The sequence below is a fragment of the Sphaeramia orbicularis genome, chromosome 1, assembly GCF_902148855.1.
Source record: "Sphaeramia orbicularis chromosome 1, fSphaOr1.1, whole genome shotgun sequence".
NCBI classification, from domain to species: domain Eukaryota; kingdom Metazoa; phylum Chordata; class Actinopteri; order Kurtiformes; family Apogonidae; genus Sphaeramia; species Sphaeramia orbicularis.
In genome coordinates, this window is record NC_043957.1 from 28,574,065 (window position 1) to 28,596,042 (window position 21,978).

The window sequence follows — 21,978 nt, forward strand, 5'->3', positions numbered from 1 at the left end:
TTAGATTCTGTTTGGATTTCTTGAGTTAATATCAAAGTCTGGTGAAAATTTTACTTGAATGACCTCATTGGAAATAAATTTACTGGGAAAATGTTGATGTGTTCAACACTTTTCATTCCATTGTAGGAGATACTAACTTTAGTCTACAATCCAACATAATAATACTAGTACCATATATAAACATTGTAGACTGCTCCCTGTGTACATATAAACAGCTAATTCTAATGTAATGAAAACACAATAATGATTTTTTTGTTTCCATGTTGTTATTCATCAATGAAAACAGAATTATAAATGTTATGATCCTCCTAAATCCCAGCAAATCTTACACACTGGGCCTTTAACACAGAGTTTAATGATTCCTGGCTGGGAATAAATACACATCTATTACTGTTAAGAACATTAAATATTATTTCACTATAACTCCATGCTGCCTTGGGCTTTACTTTATATCTGTAAAGTTACCTGTATCATACAGGTAACAGGAGAATAATGGGTAAAAACACTTCATCAGGCTCTGTATTGATTTTTTTATACCAACTGTAACACTATCTCTGGTATATTCCCCTTGTAGCACAAGAGTACACATGATCTGTTTTTCATAGAATTTTATTTCCAAAAAGCAGTCAGAGAAAAGTAAAACAAGCCAGTCAAGTACAACAAATCAAATCCCCAAAGGGCAGAAAAATAAAAGCTGATAAAGACAGAAGGCCTGATGATATATACAACAGCAGACATCTTTTTGGTGTTGCAGTACCAGTGAATCACTTGACAGACTCATGGTATTCTTCACATAAGGTCAAAACGGAGAAAAAAAATAAGGATTTTATTTAATGGACTGAGAAGGTTCTAAAAGTTAGCTAAGGCACACAGAGCCTCCCCGAGAAAATAAAATAAAATGAAATAAAACAATGGGGAAACATTAGTTCAGAGGAATTTGTGCAACAGTTGCTCAACAATACATTCCAGCAAGAACAACAACAATCTGGCATGAAATTTTCTCTGAGAGGCAAAGAGAACAAGGTTGCTGCCACAGCTGTCCAAAACACTGAAACAGATTATGTACTTTGATCAATAAACACCATCAATTCACTCTTTGTGCCCAGTTATTGACACTTCAAAACCTCTTAATAATTCATGTCTTTTTTTTTAACCACATCTGTATTTACATGTACAATACCTTTTAAACAATATTTCATTAAAAAATACCTATGTACATTTTCATCATTGTTAATCATTTTGTTACAAAATAGGACTTTCACATTGAGTTACATTTATTTAATTCACCTTTTTCTAAAACTCTCATTGAATGTATGTAATAATGTGTTACTGTGTGTGAAGTAATTATTTGAGCATGGTGGCACTACAAGTTTCAAAGATGGCAGCAGAAGCAGCCAGTGGAAACCGAAATTGTCCTTTACAACCCAAACCCAGAAACAGTGTTGATTTGGGAAGGAGTGATCACAGTTACTATAACAAACACATCTGACAGAGAGGCAAGGTGAACTTGACATTAATGAACGGTAATGTCTTTTAATTAGCCTTTGCTGAAGCACTCACTCTGCTCATATGGTGGCTAAACAATGTTGACAGTCACAGACTGAATTTCTAATTGGCTTCAGATGGGAATTATTTCAGAAATAAAATAAAAGTGTGACCGTACCTCTTGTTCAGGATGTGTTGTGGTACTGTGCTACTCCTCAGTGTGATTAACTTGTCTGAAATGTCCAAAGATTGTCTTGATGGTAGAAAAGGTACTTCAAATGTAAATACAGTCAAAAAGGCGCCATAACCCGATCAAATAAATTATTCATTTTGCAATCAAGACACAATATAATATTCACTTGAAATCGCACATTATTGTCACAGCATGAAAATCACTACCAGTCACAATCGTTCTGAAACTGAGAGGAACCATAAAACACTAAAAAGCACAGCCTCTCCTTCAATCCAGATGTTGTCCAATGTGATATATGTGGAGAATGTTTTTGTTCACCTTCTGTTTTTGGTGAGGTTGTTAGGTAGCTGAACTTTGACCTCACAGGTCAAGGTGGCTTTCTCTTGTGATGCACTTGGCAAACAGCCATGTAAGAAATCAAGACACTAAGTTCTATTCAGACAGGACAACACGGACTAACACACAGGTGCGGGCCATATAAAGGTACAGTATAAGTTTGGGCTGTTGGCCTTTGTAAATAAAGGCGGCTTTCTTTACAAAAAAATATTTATCATGCTGCCAAGGCAGCGCTGCAGTTATTTAGTCACTGACTAAAAATATCAGTATTAATATAAACTTATAAATAAATAGTGACTCATGGACTCATTCTCCTCATTCACACACTTTTGAGACTTCTTGTATAATTATGTACAACATTACTGCAATAATTGAAAGAAAGTAACAAAGGTGAAAACAGGGATGAGAATTTTAAGGTCAGCTTGAGATAATCGTGTTTCAAGTTTGAGGCAGATCTGTAAGAAAACCAAAAGGGACAACATTTCTGTCTTCGCCCTCTGCCTGTCACAACATCTGGGTTTCATTAAAGACCACTACACTATGTGAATGGTGAGTGTTGAAATACCACAAATGAATATATTATGGATTTAGAACACTAAAATGTCTATGTTAAATTTCTATCGTCCCCCAAACAGATTTAATTATTCCGAGAAGGCCTCTGTATTTGTGTTTCTCTTTTCTTCATTTATGTGCCAGCCACAAAAGTTCAACATTCTGATCAGGCACTGAACTTAAAGAACTTGTGTTGCTGTTACTGATTTATTCACTGATTTACAAAGCGAATCACTGAACTTTCAGGAACTCTGTGTTTTGAAGTGACAGGCTTTAACAGTGTTAGAATATTTTCTGCTTGAAATCCCTGGAAAAGTTGCCTTAACCATGATGCATATCAGTCATGTAACAATGATATTTCCCTCTGTTTGGGTGTTTCTGAGCACTCAAATATCATCAGTTTGTGTTTATGCTGACATAAACTTTAGGAGGCACATCAGTTAATCCAGTACCAGGCTCTACCTCCTCATATACTGTATGTCATACAGCTAAGGCCTTTTTGCAGCAGAACTGATGCTGCTACCAGTGTTGACAATCCACACTCACATGACCACTGTGCCCTGTGCAGGGCTTTAAAAGCTGACTTCATAATTCATTCAGCAACAAAATAAATGCTGAAAATTGCAACGTTTGATCACAGTAAAACTCAGCCATGAGAAGAAAAATAAATACATCGAGAAACTGAAATAGCAAAGCCAGCATAATCCCCTAAAAGGAGGAACCCCTTGGGATGGTGTCAAAATCATTCCCTCACTTTCTTTTCGGACACCCTCACCAACATCAGGAAAGCAAAAAAAAAAAAAAAAGTTTTCCTTTGTTTCACTCTCCTCCTGAGACAGAGGAAGCACACAATACCCTCCCCCACCGGCAACACACACTTTAAATAAATAAAATTCAATAGTGAATCTTCTTTGTCGTGACCTCCTGTCCAGCTGGAGGCCTCGCTGCTACCTGATGCGCCCATCCACCCGTGGTGCTCCCAGATGAGATTTGGGGTCTGGGCTCAGGGAGCTCCATGGGTTCTTGGGGCAGGCCTGCATGACGGGACAGGCGGTAGGGCCCACGGCGCAGATATCAGCCGCCTCCCACAGCTCTCCTACCAGACTGTCCAGCCAGTGCTCCAGCTCGGGGCCGGTCAGGGCTGCATTCCTCTTGGCCTGCTCCACGTAGCCCAGACTGACGGGGATGTTGAGCACCGGGTTGAGGCCGTGGAAGCTCTGCTCCATGTAGCTGTTCTTTGCTGGCCCGTTGTGAAGCTTCAGAGTATCCTCTGGAGAAACGTGGGAAGAAAGAGAGAACAGAGGAGAAGACAGATGATGTGGGAAGAGTTGATATACGGTGGACAGAGAAGGGATCATAGAAAAGGAGGAAGACAGAGAGAGGGAGGGAGGGAGAAAAAGAAAACAGTGAAAGTGAAACATGGATGTTAAGATATCAAAGCAGAGAACGTGATTTGTTTTAATATTTTCTGAAGTGATTTAACTGGCTGCTAATTTGCCTGAATTGATTTCCACTGCGTAATTCCCATTCTTTGATGTGTTATGTGAAGTCACTGCAATGCTTTACAAATTGTCAGAAATAGTCAGACATGGCCTCATTATTTCTTCCCATGATGGTCAAACCCAGCAGGAAGACAGAAAAAAAAAGGTAGACACGGTTTCCCCTTACAACACCGTCTCCACCCTGAGCTCCAGTGAAGCTGTAAATTCCGCACTGGTCCTCTAACTGGGGCGCTTCTAAGCATGGCTTTGGAACACAAACTTTCTCTCACCCAGATGTTAGCAGACATCAGCGCTTTTCATGGACTGGTGACAAAAAAGATGCCGTCAGACATGAGGTGCTTCAATACAGGCGTGTCCAGAATATGCCAGTTAGCCTGTGGTAGCACTTTGTGTTATGAAATCATGCATGCGCATAAAGATTCATGTGAATAAATACATATAGTTTGTGTGGTGGTAGTATGTGTGTATGTAACTGCTGCAGCCGAAAAGGAGGGAAAGCCACGTCATATGGTTTTACTGGCACTGCGTGTAAGAAACAGACCTGGTGCCAGACATGGCAGTAAATTATAGATGGGTGGAACAGCTACCGTAAGAAGAAAGCACCCATTACAGCACACACACAGATACGCAGCAACCTGAGAACGCACATGATTATTACATGACTGTAAACTCCACCTAAACCCACAAGAAAGAAGCTGATAATTTTATAGTTGCAAAATATAAAAAAATAAGACTCAAGCTATGTCAATCATTTCCATAGTGTTTGAATCAAAGGCTCTGTGTGTCAAATGTAATGATATCTATGAGTGAAGGTGCAGCCGACTGAACCCCCCTAACCTTCAGCTACGGTGGTCACAGAAAAATTTAAGTCCCTTGTGCAATGTATATTTATGTTTTTGGGGCTGTTTAATTAATTATTATATATACTGACCTTTATATCTTTATATTATTATATTAAGTGGTTCACAGTCAAACATAATAAGTGACTAATACTTGAAGGCACCTCGTATAAAACAGAAAAATGAAAAGAAGATCTTTGTTTTTCTGAGCTGACGTGGTGCAACATGGCTGACTATGAAGAGCGACCTGCTGCTTCTATAGACATAAGCTGCTCATAAATAGATGATAATTTTTTTTTTTTTTTTAAACTATCATATTCCATATATTCAGTTAGATCCCCCTAAATCCCTCTGAATTCTGCACACTGGAAACCATATTCCGTAGTCCAGAGGTAAACTAAAGGTTTAGCCAAACAGCCACTTACTAACTTCACAGCTTTTTTACTGAATTGGATTAGTTTTCGTGGACCTTATAAACTAGCAACAGAGGTTATCTGATTGTACTAATATTATAACTGAGCTACAACAGTATAGAGAAGGTAACTGATAATGGAAAAATGCAATGAGGTGATACATTTGGAATTGCTGCCATATAACTATCTCCATCCGTGGATCAATAGGAAGCCAAAACAGAACTGCTTAATGCAAACAAGCCTAAACGCTCAGTAAACCGGTGATAAATGTATTACTCACACTGTTGCGCAATAGACCTGCCATAGTAGTCCCACTGAGACTGGGGTTAAAGACAAAAGCTTTAACTTCATTTGTTGTTTCCCTTCGTCATTAAAACGGCTCAGTGAGATTATTTAATGGAGAAAGACACGATTATGCCGAAGCTAGCGTCTCAACTCTCATGTGACTTTCAGAGCAAACGGGCTGCTTATGGACCAGAACAATGCAGTCTTGCCCCTTATCCATGCTGGCTGATTGATTTAATTGTGTCATTGTTTTTGGAGGGCTAAATGCGCTGTTGTTTAACACTCTGTTTAGTATGTATGAGCAGTTCGCTGGGTTATTAAGGTTGACTTGATGACAAACAGCCGAGGTCTGCAGAGGCCCAGAGGCTTGATTAGAAAGGGCATCACAGCAAATACAAGGCTCTGTGTGTGTGCAGACGCTTTTGGAACACCTCAACTGGCAATCGTTACTTATTCTGGTTGGCCCATAGCCAAACATCAGTTTGTATTGATGAATAGAAAACACTGAAAAGATCTTTAAACCAGTAAAGTTGCAGTTTGCATGGATGCACATGGATTTTTTTTTTTTTTACTTTTTCCCAATAGTTTTAACAGTGGGCACCCAAGATTGCAAAGTATGGTCACAATGTTGCCTTATTTTCCCGAGTTATATAAGTGAATAAGTTTGACGCTGGAATGGAAAACCTGATGAATGTTCGACAGTTAGCAGTTTTCCAGTGCTCTTCTCATTGGATTATTAGCTTTTGCTGTTTACATATATGTTATTATTAATAGCTAATTCCAATTTGCACTCTTAAATGTTGAAGAAATCAGTAAAAAAAAAAAAAGTAGCAAACACTATATTAATACATATAGAAATATTTTTAGGTCTTTGAGATATAATGAGTACATATAATTGTTTACTAAATATCCATATGATGTTAACAACATACAGATCTGTGGTGATTTTTGTCAAGTTTTGTCTGTTTGCCCCTGTTGACTCTAAGCCATCAAAATTACTGAGGAAAAATAGTCATTTTGCATAATTTAAATGCTAAATAAGAGATGTTATCGTTAATATTGCCTGTTTAATTTTGGGTCTGTCATGCTTTTTAGCTCTTCTTAGCTGCTGCATAAATATAAATGGTATTTTTTCTGAAAGTAGAGGTAGAAATTGTGTTATGGTTAATATTTGATTGACATTTGATTGTATGAAAATCCCATAAGGCTGGAGTAGTAAAAAACAACAAGTTTGTCAATACAGATAACAAATAGTCATACCATCAGCTGTTTGTGTTTGTTGTTAGCCGAATCTAACAATGAATCACAACACACCGTCTGTCCAGGCAAGGCATTGTAGTGTCAATAGTTAAATAATGGCTAGAAGTGTTTTTGTACAAATAATGACTTAAAGTGAAGTTAGCCATTTACCCTTTGGTGGCAGAATATTATCACTGATCATTTTTTCCTTTTAATATTTGTCTAAAATGTTGTTATTTGTGTCTTCGTTAGGGCATGGAGACCTTGACCTTTCATCAATCTATTATCAAGTGTTCCTCAAGCTCAAGCAAACATTTATGCTATATTTGAAGAAAATCTCTTGAGGCATTCCTGAGATATCATGTTCACGAGAATAACATGAACACAGCAAGGCGTAAAAATTGGATTTCTCTCAGTTTCTACCAACACTGTGTACATACAAATGCAATGTTTTTACAATGTTGTAAATTAAATACACATCTACACTACGTCAAGGATGCAGCTGGTATCATTCAAGCTAAAATAAGGTTGTCTGTTATGGATTTATTACAAGTTTTTGTAACTATGAGGTGGCCTCTGCTGTGCGTTAACTCGCAAATACAAAAGCTTACAATCTTCACTTTGCTCAGACTGTTCCACACAGGCATAGATTTAATAAATCTGTAATAATGTTTGAAGCCTCATGCTGTTGTTGCAACAATAAAATAACACAAGACCCACAAAGACTCTCTGAACCCCCCCCCCAAAAAAGTCCTCTGTGACAGTGTTCACAAACAAAAAAAGTCAACATCATATGCTTCCCAGATTTTGGTTTTATTACAGTGCTGTGTTGTATTGAATTGCAGTGTTCATTCCCAGATTATTCGACCATGCAGTGCAGGGTTTCATCTACATCTCTACAGCATATGTAGTGAAATGTTTGGCATTTTGAGTAACACCTTAAGGTTATTTTTTGATCAATGGTTATCTCTTGTCAAGAAACATTGCAGCAGTGCAATAAGTCTACCAAGGCTATTTGTACAAATAACACAATCAATAGTAATTTTGTGTTATGCTAAAGCTTAAAAATGGCAGTGGTAGTTACAAATTAGCCTTGTTCCTTCGCTGACGGCAGTCGAAGAGGCTATTTCTCACCTTGTCGTATGGGCTGGTGCTTGTTGTAAGCCAATGGGGCAATAAGGAAGCGCATCTCAGCCACAGGGCTCCAGTGGTGCAGGATCCTGACACTCCACACTCCAGGTCGCAGGGGCTGGTTGAGAGGCGGTCGGTAGTGGGTGAACTCAGCACTCGCGTCAATCAGAATGTCATAAGTGGCTGCGATGACATTAGTGGGGTCGATCCACACGACTGTGACGGTGACGTTGGGCCCCTTATTCCACTTCTGCATACCCACTGTCTCATCCATGGGCCCCATCAGGCCGCCGAAGTTTCTGAACATACGTTCTTTGGCATCCCATTCTGTACCGATCTGACAGCGGGAGATGGAAAATGAGGAAGTGAGTGGGAGAGAAACCAGGAAGAAAAGATTGAGTGACAGAATGGGGTGAGAAACACAGCAAAAAACACTGAATATAAGGATATAAAAAAATCTGTTTTCACTGCACAATCCACAGTGAACATAAATAAATAACACATTCAATGCATGCATCAACATTAGAGCAGTCAATTAAGTTAAGCACTATCTGCACTGAATTATCATCATGCATTTTTCATCAAATAGCACCATATTCAAACCCTCCATATAGCCATTATATAATATATATTGTATATGCAAAATCCTGATTGTTTTGTTCTGCATGTTCAAGCCAATGTTTGCACAGTTCCTTGTGCCTCAGTATATTTTATACAAGAAATATAAGCCTGAAGAAGGTGTACAACTAGACCACAACCATGCCCTGCTGGGGTGAAGATTAAATTCTGTGAACACACTATTGCAAAGTAAAAGAGAGCGACTGAAATAGATGGACACCAGCATCCAGTGGTCAAATAGAATGAGTCCGGAGACGAAACTGAAGAAAAGAAGAAAAGACGATTACAGCCTGATACAGACAGAGACATCCCCAACAGATGAAGATGCCGATTATATGCAAACACTGTGTACACAGCCTTTTGATAAAGAGGAAGTCTTGGTATTGCATGGAAATATATTCAGTGCTACAACAAAACAGAGATACCTAAGTAAATCACTGCCTTTGGCGGTGAAACCTTGACTGTCAGTAAAACAATCAGCTTTTCAACATTATTCCATCCTGTAAACTGCATACTTTGCATACTTAACATTTAGTCTACACTCTCTTGCAAGTTTTTTCCCTGCTAAACAGATGTTTATTGGATTTGTCTTTTGACCTTTTGCCTTTACAGCCCAATAATACTTTTCTTGCTTTCTATGGATTGAAATGGATTGAATAAGAAGACTAAAAAAAGAGGACCTCAAGGGCTTCTAATTGCAGATAATATCTTCACTAAGGTTACACAACAATGCAGCATGCAAACTGAGAGACATGGAGTGACTGAGAGATTAATGGCAGAGACTGGTTGACAGAGAGTGTGTCAACAAAAACACATACACACACATTTATATACGTACTGACAGTGAACGATGTCTGTGGTGTTGGCAGAAATGTGAGAGGGATGGCGGCTTTCGGAAGCGCTCATCCTTACAACGGTAGCTGATTAACACAGCCTCACCCTGCTGGACGATCAATGGCTGACTGGAACTGACTCTGTATTGCATCCTTTGAGAGTTGAGATTTGCGTCGTACAGTATAAATAGACACTGCTTGCATAAATGAGACATATAGAGAGTGTTTCTTGGCTATCTGTAAAAGACACCTCACTTTAATCTCGATTATTGGACTGACCTCTGCCATTTCTGCCCCATGGACCTTGGTTCTCCCCCTTTAAATCACTAATCAACTCTCTTGTCTGGCATCTCTGTAGCTCATTACTCTATTCAAGGCTGACTCCCTGGCACACGCTACATCCCCAATTGATTGGCAGCAGTCTTGTTCTAAGGCTCCAAAAAACAATGAAGGCAGTATTGACAGAGGAATCCCACTGTAATCCACCGAGAGGAAGCCTGTAGACTAAAGTTAGACTTGGAAGAGGAAGACTGAGAATATTCGCATGCAGTAGGTATGATGGACACCCCACCCCCAACCCCCTCCTGGGACCTGCTCCTGGTTTACTCTACAACCAACATCAGCTAAGCAAAACACTAATTATATTCCACTGGTGTCAAGGTTCAGTCTGAACAGCCAGCGTAGGAGCAAGATATTCAGGCCAGACGAGTGGGCAGCGTCCCTGCTCCAGTCCACAGGCTTTTTAACTCTGCACAGATTCACCTGAGCACACACACAGACACACACACACACACACACACACACACACACGCACACACACACACACACACACAAATGATACATACATGTACATAAATTAGATAGACTTGTTATCTATTTTGGTTGCCTGCTGCATGACCAGTGTTCAATTCTGGTTCTAACAGCATTAATAGACAAATGAAGATAGTATTTGCTAAAAGAAATGTATTAAATGTTACAATATATAATAAATGCAGTACATATTGACCTGCCTGTGCAGTAGAGTTGAGGTCTAGAACCATCTGCTCTTATACCCACACAAATACATATCAGTTTTAAAAAGTTTTAACTATATTTGCCAAGTTTACACCTTTAACTTTTTCGCTCATGAGCAGAACTACATATTTTTTCTCAAACTAAGGTATTGTTTTTTCTTGTTAATACATCCACTTCATATTTGCAGGTAATTAACAAAGCCACCACCAGTAGTGAGAACTTCTGTCTTTCCAGTATGAAAGTGGGTCAAACGGGGATTAACTTCTGGCCCATTTCAGCCTATATGGCTTACGGTGACCTCCACACTCAACCTGTCCCTTGCTGCTTCTACCCAGTAAGCTTTGGCTTAAGACCAATACCCAATCAAGCCTTACGACCGCTCACCAAGGCACAGGCTTATGACCTTCTTTTGCTCATAGCTATACTTAGAAGAACACACTTCGTGGAACTACTCTGCCAACCCTGTCATGACCTCTACACCTTTTTTGAATTACTGCTGTTTTCAACTGGCTTTGCACACTGTTCATCCACACTGTTTTGTTTACTCACACTTTCTTGAACCAATTATTCAGATTTTCCAATCGTAACAACTAATTTACACTACTAATTTCAGCAGATTTAGCCCTCATTTATTCTCTTATTGGCCTGGCAAATGACAGCAGCAGCTTCTCCTGTCAGTAGGAACATCTGCTAATGGGTTCTTTATTATACATTTTACTGTTGCACTTTTCATCCTGCCATACTGCACTCTGTTCTTTTCCTTACCTGGCTTAATAGAAGACATAAAATGCTCCCAACTCATAATTCAGCTCTTTTCGTATTCCTTCCTCCTGACCCTGCGACCCTGCAAGCCTTTACTCCCTGTCATCGACTTACTGGCGCCTAGAGTCTGACACCTCTATTAAACAGGACAGGTCAATTTAATCAGGCAGCAATATGGACAGTCCCAGCCTACATCTGTCCGGACTCACAACCACAGGCGAACGGATGCCCCTCGAGGCTCCATTTGGTGGCTTATTAGTAGCACTTCTTGTGGGGGTAATCAAACACAGGTGTTCAGTGCAGCACACAAGGAGTCCCCTGGGGCAGCATTTACACTACTGAGGGACCGCAGCTAAGATGGATGGATGGTGGATAATAAAGATGGACTACAGATGAAGACTGAGGAAGGAAGTGTGGAGAGTAGACAGTCTGAGAAACAGACCTGTTTTTGAATGATGGAGGGACTCAGGATTCTGTAATATGTATTTATACAAGAGGAACTGTCCATCAGTCTGTCATTATATATGGTATGCCTACTACAGATAGGGCTGTTATGATATTCACATTTATAATTGTCATACAAGTAATTATGATTAAATTGTTATTTTTTCTGTTCATATTGTGCCATTTAAAAAAAAAAGTCTTAGCGCAAAAGTGCAAGAGTCTTAGGCCAACATCAGGTTTGTTGGTTTAGTAAAGTTATAATGATCACACATGGCCATTTCTCACTCTCTGTATTAAGTGACAATCTGGATATACTTGAAGTATGTACAGCAGTAATGACAAAAGTTTCAGGGAAAAAAAACACCTTCGATAAACCAAAGTGATAGTATTTCATGTGACCTCCCTTTGCACTTAAAATGTCTTTAACCCTTTTGTTCAGACAATATTAGATTTATTGTATTCATTTTCTGACGTTTTATACCAGGTTTCATTCAACACATGCCAGATATTTCTGTTTGTGTTGCTTCTTGTCATGAGGATAGGGGTCAAACTAAGTTGTGACTTTTATCTTTACAACCCATTTAGTTCTGTTTTTATGTGTCTTTGAAGGTTGTGCACACATTTCCTGTATTTTCTTATTGTATCTGAAGAAAGGAGAATGAGAAATAAATATGTATGTATACCTAGAGGTGGCATAAGACTTTCACACAGTACTGTATATCTATTGAGGGCAAGCTTTTCTGTTTAACTTTTAGCATTTAGCAATTGCACAGGATTTGACATAAATAACTTTAATATACGGAACAATTATCTTTTAATTTTGTTGTGTATGAAATGAAAAGGTAATGTGTCTAATGTGAGTGAAATCACAGGACCACTATACAATCTAATACTTTCCAACTGAGCTCTATTATTACCTGTTCAAAGCTTATAATTAGAGGTGGCAAAGTACATACAGTACATTCTACAGTACAGATATGTGTGAAGAAGAACCCCCAAAATATGTAAGATCTTAGCTAATGCCATTATACCTATTTCCTGGTTGCAAATTGTTGTATTTAATGATTAATTGCACATATAAATATACACAGCCTGACCAAAAAAAAAGGTGTCGCCTGGACTTAACTAAGCAAATATTGGATAATTACTGCAGTGATGACTATGTTTCTACAGCCCCAGAAGCCATGTGCTTCTCTGCAATTATTTATTTTTGGAAAATGTAGTTAATCTTCAGTAGCTTCATTAGCGCTATATATTGGACATCCACTACCAAAAAAGACAAAAAAGTTTACTTGCCTGTTAACCTTTAAAGATAACATTACTTAATTTAATTCTGTAATTTATTATTTGCTGTAGTAATAATATTCATAGCTATATTTGAACAAATTGATTTCTGGTACAGTTTGGATAGTGCCAGTGACAATATTTTTAATATTAATATTAATATTTTTAATAGAGCACCGCTTAAATGTGAAATGAACAAAAAATATTTGCAAATGTGAAATGTGGTATTTTTGTTAGTGTGGTCCAGCCATTTTTATACAGGTAAATGGAAATTACAAAAATTATGGGAAAAAAAAAATTAGTTAGCTCAAATAATTGTAATATGATCTACATGCAGAAATACAAAACATAAATGAAAGCATATAGGACATATTTTCAGTATTTATATATGTCATATGTATGTGTCAAGTATGTTTGTTGCAGCTTATCTTCCCTGGCTTTATGCTTGTATTTTGGAATGGAAGCTTTTTCCTTGAAACAAAGACATGACACAGTCAAATGACACTCAACTGAGAACAAAGAAAATCAGCCCAAGCTGAATAAAAGCCAATACGTATGTTCCATTTTTAAGAATGATTACTCTTAAATAAAATCCTAAGGGAAATCATGGTTGAAAAAATAGCACTCGCACACCATTTATAAATTCCAAACAAGAGGTTAATTAATAATGGCTCCTGGGGCGTTAGATCTGGGAAAGTGTGTCTTAGAGTGTGACCTTTTTGTTTCATTGTTTACATACAAATGATGGTGAGAATTACAGGAACATGCCGCACAATCAAATCCTGTCCAACTGAGCTGTGTTATTACCCACTCAAAGCTTATAATGTTATGTTATATATTTGATACTGTCAGACAAACGTTGCATTTGATTACGTGACATTATGCATGACTATTATTTAGGAACCCCTTTTTATTTTTTATTGCAATATGTGTAAATACATTGCAGTATATCAAGGACTTAACCATCAGTCAAAGTCACTGCTGTATAAGATTCATCCAGTACAGGGTAATATACCTCTCAATGTCAAGTCTGTCTTGAGGTGAAATACTAATTTTAACAGTGTGGGCTGAAAGCAGTCCTACACTAAATCATGTTCTAAAAAGGCCTTTAAATGCAGCTGGGAGGCAACTATTGAGGAGTTTAAAAAGACATATCTGTCTTCTTTTATATCTAAAGGAGGACAGGGAACACATTGTTAAGCCAGCCATATGGTTTATCTTGCAAACTCCTGCATACAGCGTTAGTATAATGGGTCATATCAGCAAAGTTGACAAAAGCAAAATGCGATTGCTGCAGCCGCGCTATGCCGTCTTATTTAAGCTCTTTTTGCTCTGGTTTTGAATGACAGATGGACAAACTGACTGAGTGACAGCCCCTGCACAGTGCCAGACAGTGAATGCTTTCTCAGACTGAGCATCCAGATAAAAGCCACAGCTCACATCACTTCTCTGTCAGTCACGGTTTCATAGGCAAGACACACAAACAGAGCTCTGTGAGAGGAAGCCGCAAGACAGACCTGAGACCTGTCTGAGAGACCGCTGCAGAAGGTCAAACAGGGTCACTGTGTTTGACCGTCAAGTCTGTACATGATGTCCAGGTACATGAGTTAGTGGCTGACAGACACATTAAAAAAAAAAAAGAACAACAGAACAAATTCATTCACAAATTTGCTGACATTTCTGCACAACGCAAAGTGCCGCCTGATAAACCAGAGGAAAAGGTCAATTTGCATTCACTCAGTTAATTTTGTCCTTTTAAAAAAGACACTCTGTGGCTGTCACATCCAAGTCGAGCTGTTGTATCCTAAACAGGCATTGTGGTAAACAGAAACACAGATTAACATAACAAGACAATCAAGGGAAGCATTCCAGTGTGAAGGTGAGAAGACGTTCTATTAGGAGACAACAAATAAGCGGCACATGAAGCGCTCATCCCTATAAACTTGGATGAATCCAGTCAATTTACATTTTACAAGGCCATTACAGGCACCCATTTAATTGACTGGATATGTGCAGCTATGAAGCTTGGCAAGGTCGCCATAGCAATGAATATAAGGTCACTATGGCAATGAGCTGTATATCTCACCTCTAATAATACACTGTGTTTTTCCAATGTGGTGCTTAGGGTTTTAATGGAACTCATTTCCTGACACTGGCAATGGTTGACTGATTGTTTTGCAACCCAATGCCAAAGTACTGACTTAAATGCAAATGAAAAATAAATGCCAATATGCTGACTCACCTCAGCAAACTGCAACCTGCTGAATGTGCTGCTAGGAGGCGTGGTTTGTTTGAAGTTTTTCTTGGGTGCCACCCACGTCTCCATGGTCTCCAGCTTGCTCGTTGCCAGGTTAGTGGCATGGTGCCTTACCAGGTAGCCCTGGAACTGGTCTGCCTGGAAGTAGAGATGCACCGACACTGGGTGGCCCATGGGGAAATACCTGGCAGAGCGCACAGCAGAGAGAGTTAGAGGGAGAAAATCCATTAGCAAACCTGATCCCTGCTGACCTACCTGCTGTGCCGCTTTTAGAGGCCAGCTGTGTAAGAGGAGAAGAATATCTAGATTTATCTGGATAACGTTTGGTAGGGATCAGCCTTGGACATGCTAATGCTGCTGGATGCTAATTTATGCTTGAAGTGAAGGTTAGTGGGGAGTCAGTGTGCTCTGTGATTGTGTGACATGCTGGACATTAATTCAGTGACCTTTAACAGAATACCAATTGGACAAAGACTTGTGCGGCTGATGATTCTGATTAAAGGCAGCAATTTGTTGCTTGGATAACACTTGGGTAACTTTGAGTGTTTTATTCTCATCCATCTCTATTAAAATAAGGTACTGTAGGTCAGATAAGATGAGCCTTTATTGATCCTCTATGGGGGAAATTCAACAGGACTGACATTATAGAACCAATAAAATAATACAAAACACAGGTAGATCTGGGTTGAATGTACATATTCTTGATTTCTTTTTGGTGCATATCTTTTATACATGACCAATTGCACTTAAGCAAAGAAAATGAATGAATTGGTGACCAGTTTATTAAAGTTCAAGTACTTCTTTGAACTTCTAAGAAAGTAAATAAGAGCCCTCTTTTATTTTAATTACTGCTTCAGTATGTGGCAGCCATTTCAACATGTGCTGGGGTTTGGAAGTGGATGGAAGACTTAAGATAAATGACATGATGGACCACAGGCGCCTACAAGATTCTGAAAATGAAAGAACAGTCATAAGCAGATAGATTAAGCTTAGTCAGAGAGAGGTCTAACACGACCCAACTAAACCCAACTCGACTGAACAAAGTTGAACTGGGTCATCCAGGGAACCGTAGCTGGATGACGGCTCTGCCCTCTGATTAGCCTGCTGTTTGTTTGTGTGTCGCCTCATACGATGCAGAGGGCCAGCCCTCAGGGCAGTCAGCCCGAGTGACTTCTGGAAAAACAAAAAAGGGGCCAGGGTGGGCACTGCTGGGGAACACTGCACAGCTGCTATCTGAACACTTCATGAGTCTTTCTCACACATATTTCACCCTTCGTCTCCTCTACTTCCTTTAACTTTTCTTTATTCTCCCCATTTTACTCTTGGACGAGTGCAGGCACAGAGGCACACACAGATTAACACACACTGTCCCTCCCTGCTCCCCAGTGCCCATGGCCTCATCAGTATTCCACAAAAGGACCAGGAGTCAACCCGTCCCGGTAAATGCTACCCTGACAAGCAGAACAGCAAATATTTACACCCACAAGGATAACAGTGTGCAGCGCCTTCTATCGTGCTCTGCTCTCCTGTGTATTTTTTCCTTTTTTGGCTTCTTTCGACTTCTTTTCCTCTTCAGTCTTCTCCTCTTTCTTACATCCTGGCTTTCTGTCCTCACCCCCTCTGCTCTTACTTTCCCCCTGTCCTGGCTCTCCCAAAAGAGACATGGCTGCCAGTGTCAGAGGCAGCGAGAAGGGGCCAGGGCGTAGCCTGCACAGAAGCTCCATTCAGCCTTCTACTCCACAGCCTCTCCAGTCAAGTCACAACGGGCTGCTAGAAGAGCCAAATGCCTCTCTGGCCTCTCCCACTCTCTTACTCCGATCTCAGGCCGAAACTACCCCGTCCATCTGTTGGTGACAAATCTGAATTCTACATGCATGCAAAATAGGAGGTCAAACACACTCCATATGACGCTGCACTTGACAGTACAGATCAGCAAAAGACAAGACTTGATACTCAATGTGAACTTGTCTCATCTTAAATGCAAAAACCTGCTCCTTCTTTATTACTTGGCTTGATAATTATCATTCCAGATCAATAAAAGACAAAAAGACCGCACTCGGCTGGCCCTGTGTAGTCATGCCACACATCTTATGTATTTAATTATTGGGCCCATAAAGCAGAGTGTGGTTGAATTAAGCAAATTCACAACACAGCACATTTCAGCTTTTATTTCTCCTTTCTGTTCTCACTGTAGCAGTGCTATTTGCTATTAATCATCATGACTATCATTTTTTTTTTTTTTACTTCTATTTCTAATTGTGACAGGATCATGAGTATATTTTTATCAATACATTTCACAAACACATGTAATTATGATAGGGAATTCATTTCCAACAAGTGTTCAGAGAATGCAAACCTCCGCCAAGCACCCAGAATGGTGTGCATGTGTGGATCGACTATTTCTTTTTAAACTAGAAGCACTCGGAGAGCGCAGACCTCCGCCAAGGCTGATCAGTGCCCCCCCCCCCCCCCCCCCCCCCCCCCCCCCCCCGTGGGCCCCCCCACGCCAAGGAGGTTATGTTTTTGCCAGGGTTTGTTTGTTTGTTTGTCTGTCTGTTTGTCTGTCCGTTAGTGTGCAACATAACTCAAAAAGTTATGGACAGATTTTGATGAAATTTTCAGGTTTTGTTGGAAATGGGCCCCCCCGTGGGCCCCCCCACCCCCGATTACCACCAAAATGTAATCATTTCTTCCTTATCCCATTTCCAACAAACCCTGAAAATTTCATCAAAATCTGTCCATAACTTTTTGAGTTATGTTGCACACTAACGGACAGACAAACAGACAAACAAACAAACAAACAAACCCTGGCAAAAACATAACCTCCTTGGCGGAGGTAATTAAACAGTTTCAAAGTTGTTCCATACAGCAGAAGAAGTTGAAGCTTGGTACCATTCATGTGTATGTCAAATGATATTAAATTCCAATCAATATTTGTTGAGTTACAATGAAAAATGTGTCATAAATGGGATTTTCAATATTAAATTCAAATGTCCACAGAGTCCACATTCCACAGCGGATATGGACAATTTTGTGCCAGATACAAGATATTGTTATAAGCTATGGGTGTATCAAATTGGAGGCTAATCGGAGTCGTTTTGAATTTTTTATGAATTTTCGAAAATTGCTCAATGATGAGAGATAGGAAAATTTGAGATTTTGTGACCTTGCTGTGACCTTGAACTTTGGCCTACTTGGCCCAAAATTTAATAGGTTCGTCCCAGGGCCTAGACCTATCTGTGGGTAAAATTTGGTAAAGATGGTTGGAATAGTTTTCCTGTGAAGTTGCTAACAAACAAACAAATACGTAAACAAACAAACACACAAAGCAAAGTGATCACAATACCTCCTGGCAGAGGTAATTATATGATGTTAACACATCATCAACCAGGCTGGATAAACATAACTGATGAATTTATATCATTGAATATTACTACATTTCATTAGCCTCATAGCATATTTGCCTAATTCATACACAAGTGGACAAAAGTATTGGGACACGTTGAATTCAGGTATTTCTTTTCTTACAAAACAATGATGTCAAATAAAAATAGTTTTAAATTGTGATAAATATCATATTGATTATTAATATTGATGTTTATATCTCAAATCATCTTGAACAGGACATCTTACAGTTGGTGCCATGATGTGACCCAATATTTTGCCCACATAGATTATAAACATCATTATGTCCTTAAAGTTTAATGGCAGATTTTTCTTCCTAAGTGAGATGTGAAGAAAGTAGATGGTCAGTTGTAGAAAATTATTATGAGGTCAGAGTATGAAAAACATTTTTTAAATCTAGATGTAGAACATTTAAAATCATAGTCATGGATAAAAAAAAAAAAAAAATCAATGTTGAGATGACTTAAGCAAAAACCATCTCTCAGACATTTTGAAAACAAAGATAACAATTTAAACCAAACTAACCAATGCAATGATATTTATATATATATATATATATATATATATATATATATATATATATATTTATATTTAAAACTACATTATGACAGTTGTCATTGTTTAGTATCCCAGACCCCTGTCAGAAAAGAAATACCTGAATTCAATGTGTCCCAATACTTTTGTCCATTTGTGTATGAATTAGGTGATTATGCTATGAAGCTAACGATATGCACTTAGGTGTGTAAATTCCCCGGTATGCTGTCTCTAGCTGTGCAAATGCAGTACTCTGTATGTTCCAGGTTGTTTAAATGAGTCTGATGCAGCATTTACATAGTGTTGAGGTTGTTTACTGGGACACGTATCTGCTAGCCTCAGCTCCAGCTGTGCTATCGGTCACTTCAGAAAGACTTCATCTGCGTTCAATTAGCTCAAGTGCAAATAAAATGCACTGAAAGAATTCGGTCTCGGTTTTGTAAAAACACTATTAAAATGGCACTAGGAGGGAATGCTAAAACGCAAGCACACAGACACCTCATAAACTTTAATCTTGTCTCATGGTTCAACATTTGACCTGAATTTTGTCCAGAAGGTTTCATGAAATACACAAACACAGAGACAACCGATCAATCTGTGTGTATTTGACTACTAGATGTATTCACGGATATACCACATGAGGAGGCACAGAGAAGCAGATACACAGCCTAGTAGGGTGTGCTATGGTGAGTTTGAGTTTGTGCTGTACGTTAACAAGAAGCATCTACTATAAACACATAAACACAGTATTCAGTATCAGAATAAAAACAGACTTGCACTCATCTATGGTGTTTTTTTTTTCTATTTCTGTGCTTTGTGTCCTTTGGCCTCTCATCAGTAACAATGGCAATGACAGACGTGACAGCCATTTGCCGAATCTCTATTTATTAGACATGCACAGGCACAAATATTTTAAATGCTTTAATGAGCTCACCGGTACCAAGACTCAAGTATCTACAGAAATCCTAAAAAATGATGGCAGCTACACTGTACATATATACACATGTATGTAACCACCTTCTTTCTCTTTAAACACATGTAAGGTTTGAGTAAAAACAGCTGTAGCCGATAGATGGTTTGGAGGTTTGACAGATGGAAACATGCCTCCTTTCTACTCTTGGCTTTACCCACAAGACTTTACATAACACCCACAATGCAACGGGGGGAAGGAGGGAGTCATACATACTACTGCTGACATGTTTGAGTTGACTGCATAATTTGTTTCTCCGTTTATATTCACTCCACGTTAGCAAATGATGCTGCTGCAAAGATGCTATCAGTGAGATCACATGATGATTTTTGAAACTTTGCTGAGTAGAACAATACAGATTGACGGCTTGGATGAATACTATGAAAAATTACAGCCGCTCAGATGACAATTTGCCTCCATTTGTTGTTAAATCAACTGTTTTCCTTTGCGCTGTGCATCTTTTCCATCCTGTTATCCTGACTTATTGTGGGAGGAAAATCAACTTCAAGTTTGTTGAGGCTGTTAAGATTAACATAAAGATGTCACCACAATATTTGTTGCTATTGTAGATGTTATGTTTGTCTACTATATCTTCTGTTCTTGCATTTTGAAGGTTATGTTTTCATGTGCATATATTTGTTATGTTGTGATTACGCACAAAATAACGCATTGACCAACCAGGTAGATGTGGGCAGATTCTGTATTATCATCCCCCCCCCCCCCCACACACACACACACTTTTTCTAACAATGATTTAATTATGGGGCTTATCCTTGGTAAAGGTATGCACTCAAATCATGTGCCTTTCTAGTTTCAGATAAGATTCTTTTTATGAGCAGCACCAGGGCTTCAGTCGCATGGACTCTACACTAATTATCAATTTACACCTCTGATGTGTGTTCAATAAGCATACAGTATTTTAACTCAGTTTTTTTTTTTTTTATCATTTTGCTTCTGGCTTTTTTCACTGCATAAAAGAAAACACTCCTCCAGGAGATGCTATGGAAAATAAATGCTGTCTAAAATGTTCCATTTTACCAGTGAAGATGATAGGATGGCATAGTTTGCACAGGTAGGTTGCACTTACATACATCTAACAAACAATACCCAGGTCTAAAAGGGCAGCTTTCAACTCTATACCCCACATAGTGTCATTATTTTGGAGCTAAATTGACAGAATGTCCTATCATATTACAAAATGAATAGCCTGGCTCACAGTTCCCATCTGCTGATTGGAAAGATCTATTGTTATGCCACTGCTGTGACATGTGATCATGTTGCATCAACGCAAATACAAAAGGTTTTTATATAAGTTGTGCGTTCTCATGCAAACAGGGTGTGGCTGGTCTTTAAGAGGAAAATACTGAAGTGCACCTGTGGATCTAGGCGCAGGTGTGTGATGACACTGTGCTGATTTGTGTGTCCTGTGTGGTTGGAGGGCAGAACAAATGTGTGGGAAGTATTTGCATAGCCGAGCATCTGTAAAGGTTGTGTGTGTACATCTATATGTATGCATGTGTTTACAAAACCAACCTGCAGCTGTGATCTTTTGGGTTTCCCTGCAGTGAGGCAGCTGCCCGGGCCAAACCCAGTCGTGAGAAGGAGTGGTAGTATGTGAGTTGCGTGTCCGACAGGCTGGCCACACCATCTGGCTCGTCGTAAACGTTTTCCCAGTATGAGTTTAGTCCCTGCGTTCCGTGGGGAAATGGTCCAAAAAGGTAGGCGTCCAACTGGTTCACTATCTCCTGGTTCACACTGGCTTCAAACTTCCTGGCAAAGAAGGTGGGCCGCACCGTTTGCTGCAGAGGAAGGAGGGAGGGAGAGCACAAAACCGCAAAGCAGGGAGGGATGAGATAAAGGGAAGAAAAAAGGAGAAGATTAA

At 39.2% G+C, this 21,978-nt stretch overlaps 1 protein-coding gene across 1 annotated transcript in view; it reads right to left on the reverse strand.

The window, feature by feature from the left end:
- Nucleotides 1-591: 591 nt before the first annotated feature.
- xylt1 (xylosyltransferase I) overlaps nucleotides 592-21,978 on the reverse strand; it is an 87,691-nt gene continuing 66,304 nt past the window's right edge. Inside the window, exons 8-11 of the mRNA XM_030141098.1 lie at nucleotides 21,630-21,895; nucleotides 15,173-15,371; nucleotides 7,979-8,312; nucleotides 592-3,836 (exon numbers count right to left, since the gene is read on the reverse strand). Of these exons, the coding sequence (XP_029996958.1) occupies nucleotides 3,514-3,836; nucleotides 7,979-8,312; nucleotides 15,173-15,371; nucleotides 21,630-21,895 (1,122 nt within the window). The 3' untranslated portion in view covers nucleotides 592-3,513. The remainder of the gene's footprint in view (nucleotides 3,837-7,978; nucleotides 8,313-15,172; nucleotides 15,372-21,629; nucleotides 21,896-21,978) is intronic.